The following is a 5,819-nucleotide window of genomic DNA, read 5'->3' on the forward strand; positions in this document are numbered from 1 at the left end:
TTATATCAAAAACATGAATACAGTTATGGTTACTACAATATAACTGTAGTAAAATCATGATTAATTTTCATAAGAGTGTCATTTGCTAATATATTCTTTTTCCACTTTGAAGTTTATGATATGCTTTCATTTTCATGCTAAATATATAAAAATATCACTAGTTAAAAACTAATAAAAAATTATTATGTGAGGATCGATATTCTCTATTCAACATCAGTATCGGAAGTATCCATACTTCAATGCCAGATATCTTACAAGTCGTCACCTATCATGTTTTTACAATATTATTGTTACAATAAGGCAACAACAGGACCAAAGTTCTTGTTAGAGAGCTGATAGTCTCCGGTAGCCTGACCTGGTCCACTTTACAGTTTATACTGGACAGGAAACGCCCACCTAGAAGAGACTGTCTGTCTGACGTGTAAAGCGACAAACCAGAGTTCGTTATGTTTTTACATGCCATTTAATGCCAGTTTTAGACAGGTGCAGATAAACACTTTCAAAATATGCCAGAAAACACTGAAGTAATGAGCGGATATGTGACTTTGTCGGAGACACATTGCTCAGAAAACATGCAGCAGTTTTAATCCAGCTATTTGTATTTTTTTATTGCAGATCGCCAAACAAGCATACAGACACAATATTAAAATGACAAGATTCTCATCCGTACAATACAGATGAAATTATGTACATATGCTGCAACAAAAATGCATAACGAATCAAAGCTTTAAATTGTATGATCAAACTAATTTAAACTCAACCTAAAATAGGTGAATATTTAATTGCAAAGAGTTGTCTTTGTCTATAGAGATATATAGAGAGATTCTATAGATTTAATAATGTACTTTGCACTTTTTGAACATATTAGAATATTAATGATGTACCCCCAATCTATATAATTAGACTGAATGAACTCATTTTACATTGTGTCTAAAATCACAAAATAAATCTGACTTTCTTGACATATAAGCATGTATGCAGAGTATCTAAAAAAATTAAATAAATTCATCATATAAAAGAATAATTAACCCCACAAATTGTTGCTTACATTTCTGGTCCCTTTTTTAAGCAAGTGATTGTATATAACTGATAATAATTTCATATTTTCGAGAAACACATTTCAAATATATTTTGTGAGACGTTTATAGGCTGCTGTAATTTCATCAAACATATTCACTATTATGAGAAGAGGTCGACCGATAGTGGATGTTGCAGATACCGATGACTAAGGTGGTGGAAAAGGCCGATAACCGATTAATCGGCCGATAGTAAAAAATATATAGAGGCTCAAAGAATCCAAAATAAATATTAGTCAACCAAAAATCCCAATAATAATCAGAAAAAGAAAAAAAAAGAATGTTTTGTGCATAATGTGGGACTTTTAACTATAAACAAGCCCGAAACCCACCAGGGACTCTTATTTTGAAATGACGCAGTCTAAGCTCTGTTACAATGCTCTATATTTAAGTATTTACCAAATTAAGTCTTTTATAGTCTACAGTATATTCACCAGATGAAGGTTTTTTTTGTATATACATATTTCACCAGATTTAGGTTTGATGAGTATTAAGGTGTATTACTATTCAAAAAATGATTATTATTATGCAAATCTCTATATGATTGTTTTTATTTTACCTATAGAGGCCGCCGTTATACTGTACAATCAAGCCGGCCACAGAGAATTATGAAAAAAAGAAAATAATCAGCATCTATGCAACTATCAGCATAGATTTTTGCCGATAACCGATTGTTCCAAAAAGCAACTATCGGCACCGATTAATCGGTTAAACCGATATATTGTCTACAAAGTGCTCAAGGTGTGCAATTACTGCACCTTTTAACTCATTCACCATGTTTACCTGGAATATACAGAGACATTAGAGTCACAAAGTGTTACTGGTGTCTTTATGAAGGCACCAAACCAGCGTCTGTCCGACACCCGTCATAGTGACAACTCTATAGCCGATCTTCTCGAGTTTATCCAAGACCAGTCTCGGAGGTTCATCCACATGGTACTCTGAACTGGAAGGCAAATAAAAATACCACATTTAACAAGCAGTAAGCAAACTAAAGAGACCAAGCTATCTTAAGTTAATTTCAATAATCAGTATGTTGTTTATCCAACATTTGGACGTGTGTCTGAGCATCTGAGCACAGTTTGAGACATTGAGATCACTTTTGAAACTCCAGAGGAGATGTATGTGAGATTCTCAGGAGAAACATCTGAGACGAAGGAGACTTCAACGAGAATCAGTAAGCTTTCAATCATACACCAAAATGATGACACGTCAGATTATCAAACACTTACAAGTTGTTTCCCAGCATGGTGGTTTCCCGGGCTCCGAGGTAGTTCATCAACGATGGATCGGAATACACGTCTCCGACCATGGTGGGTCCCGTCTCCTGAAAATAAATAAGGTCAACTAGTAATTGTGAGGTGTGATATACAGTCTCCCCAAAAAGTATTTGTTCACTTCAGTCCCACTTAAAACTGTCTGAATGCAAGTAACTCAATCAACAGCATTTTTGTCATAATGATGATTACCACAAAATGTATTTCGACTCATCCCTCCTTTTCTTTAAAAAAAAGTAACAGACAAGGTTACGGTGTAGCACTTACAATGGAAGTGAATGGGGCCAATTTGTGGAGGGTTTATGCTCAGTTATTTACTGTACATTATCACATTGAGAATTAATGCATGCATCCAAAAACTGAAAAATGTTGCTTTCAGAGGCTTTATATGGAGTTAGGATGAAAATAAGGTGCATTTCAAACTGTTCTGAGACCAGTGCAGACAGACAGCACACTGGAGGTTAAGTCATTCACTAAATAGGGAGCAAGGGAGCATCCTATAGCTCTCTATGCAGTTAAGTGCATTCACTCCTAAAATCTGATCAAAAGTTCAGTTTCAGGCTGCAGATGATGTTTGGATCACTCAACATGTTTGACAGACATGTGACAATGATAATCAGTACATAGATTCAGAATTTATAATGTATCATTTTATTTTAACATGGTTGACAGTGATTGGATGATGCTGGACATTACTTTGAATCTGAATTAATTATGATAATCTCTGATGTCTAATCAAACATGAATAATCAACACTCCTGCAAACATAAGAAACTATCTGATTAACAAATCTGACTTTCTATAGTTTGTTTCTTAGGGGCTAATAGTTACAAATTAAAAAGAGGAATGGTAAATGCACGCAGCAGTCACGCTCGGGTAATAGGAGGTTTAAAGGCAGAAATGTGAAGCTTATAATTTTATAAAAGCACTTACATTAATTCTTCTGTTAAAATGCATGTATTATTTAAATATCTAGTTTAAAACACGTTTCAAGTTCGTAGAAATTGTATCTTTGTGTCCTCGTTGGTTTTATACATTTTTGAAAAACATTTATGGCATTTTCTACGAAATAAATAAAATAAAACACTTAATGACTTGTGTGAAATATCAAAATTTGTCTTTTCATAAAACTGTCAAAATATCTGATTTTATTTTATTAAATTGCATTTTTTTTTACTTCATACACAGTCTCTGTTTCATGGTTTATTTTTGTATTATTATTTATTATTTTTATTTTATTATGTATTTTTTATTATTTTATTTTTTTTTGTTACACCAACTGACTTTATTTTATTCAATTGTATTTATTTATTTATTTTTATTTTTGGTTACAACAACTGAGTTTATTTTATTCAATTTTCTTTTTCTTTATTATTATTATTATTATTATTATTATTATTATTTCTTTATTTTTTGTTACACCAATTTTTTTTTCCCAGCTGTATTTTTTTTGTTTTTTTGTTACACCAACTGACTTTATTTTATTCAATTGTATTTTATTTTTTTAATTTTTTTTTTTTTGTTACACCAACTGACTTTATTCAATTGTATTTTTATTATTATTATTTATTTATTTATTTATTTATTTTTTGTTACACCAACTGACTTTATTTTATTCAATTGTATTTTATTTTTCCAGAATCTCTGTTTCATGTTTTATTTATTTTTTTTATTATTATTTGATTTATTTATTTTGGTTACCCTTTTATTTATTATTATTTATTATTATTATTATTTTTACAAATAATAAGAAAAGATTATTCAGCACTACTCATGTCAACATTACTCTGTTCAAGAATTTCAGCTTTTAATGAGACCTGGAAGGTTACACCACATGACATTTTAGACTTTAAGCCCAAGAAAAAAGTTAAAAATGACTTTGAACTCAGAAATTGAAAACATGTTTACCATAGGAGAGGTGATGTGTATTCAAGAATTTGTTTGTTTATATATTTTTAATAAACTAATACATCTGAAAAAAAGAGTGTCAGGTCATTGACCCATTAACATCATGTTTACTATACAGTTATTGCAAGTGTCTTTTAAAACAGAGCTGTGTTGCACAAGCATGCAATGTGCCATTTAAAAGACACACTGTACAAATGACTAAAACAAGCACAAATCTCCAGGTCAAGTAATTTAGTTTCAGTGTCTGAATCTGTCAAACACTAAATGTCTGTCATGTTGTTCAGGATCAAAGGCTTGACATGACACATTATCCCAAGCCTGTCAACACATACATTAACTATGCATTCATGTAATATTTAATTTCCTAATTTTAAAATAATGCAACTTAGAAACACAAATGTAGACAAAATACACCATTTAGGGCAAACATTAATGGCAAAATAAAAGATTGCTTCAGGACAAGTAGGTTACTTATATAACAACTCCAGTAAAGCTTTGAGACATGCATGTACAGTTGTGTGTGCATCTATAATCCTCTAATGCATCATAATAATATAATCACTGCAGTCATCTGCTCATTAATGCTCATTTATGTCTCACGCGCGTCTCATACACACCAGTCGTATCTGTGTGCTGATCAGGATATACGGCATCCTCGCGTCGCGTCTGCACGTTGACCGTCAAATAGAGCAGCAACAGTCCAGCGTGATATCGCAGAGGGTCTCAGATGCGTCGCGTCTGTCCGAGCGTTGCGCTCCTTCCGTATGCGCGCTCACAGTGGAACCCGGAAACACCCATCGAGCTCGACCAATCAGCGTCCTCCAAATCAGACACATTAATAAGAGAGCTTTCAGTTTCTAAATGAGATGACTCGGGATCTTATGACAGATAAATATTGTTCATTATTTTTTATCATATATAGGCTACTTAATCCTTACCATATATAATATAATATAATGTAATGTATTGAAATGTGCTGTACTGTAATATAATATAACATAATATACTATAATATAGTGTATTGTAATGTAATGTGCTGTAATGTACTGTAATATAATATAATATAATATAATATAACGTAATGTACTGTAATGTAATATAATATAATATAATATAATATAATATAATATAATATAATGTAATATAATATAATATAATGTAACGTAATGTACTGTAATATAATATAATATAATATAATATAATATAATATAACGTAATGTACTGTAATGTAATATAATATAATATAATATAATATAATATAATATAATATAATGTATTGTAATGTAATGTGCTGTAATATAATATAATATAATATAATATAATATAATATAATATAATATAATGTAACGTAATGTACTGTAATGTAATATAATATAATATAATATAATATAATATAATATAATATAATATAACGTAATGTACTGTAATGTAATATAATATAATATAATATAATATAATATAATATAATATAATGTATTGTAATGTAATGTGCTGTAATATAATATAATATAATATAATATAATATAATGTAACGTAATGTACTGTAATATAATATAAT

General features: G+C 30.2%; 1 protein-coding gene across 1 annotated transcript; it reads right to left on the bottom strand.

Moving 5' to 3' along the window:
- Positions 1–581: 581 nt before the first annotated feature.
- On the bottom strand, positions 582–5,046 carry gchfr (GTP cyclohydrolase I feedback regulator). Its single transcript, XM_051722989.1, has 3 exons — positions 4,879–5,046; positions 2,309–2,403; positions 582–2,022 (listed from the first exon to the last, which is right to left on the bottom strand). The coding sequence occupies exons 1-3, from the start codon at positions 4,912–4,914 to the stop codon at positions 1,884–1,886; spliced, it is 270 nt and encodes an 89-aa protein (XP_051578949.1). The 5' UTR covers positions 4,915–5,046; the 3' UTR covers positions 582–1,883.
- Positions 5,047–5,819: the final 773 nt, after the last annotated feature.

This window comes from Myxocyprinus asiaticus, chromosome 17 (assembly GCF_019703515.2).
Source record: "Myxocyprinus asiaticus isolate MX2 ecotype Aquarium Trade chromosome 17, UBuf_Myxa_2, whole genome shotgun sequence".
NCBI classification, from domain to species: Eukaryota; Metazoa; Chordata; class Actinopteri; order Cypriniformes; family Catostomidae; genus Myxocyprinus; species Myxocyprinus asiaticus.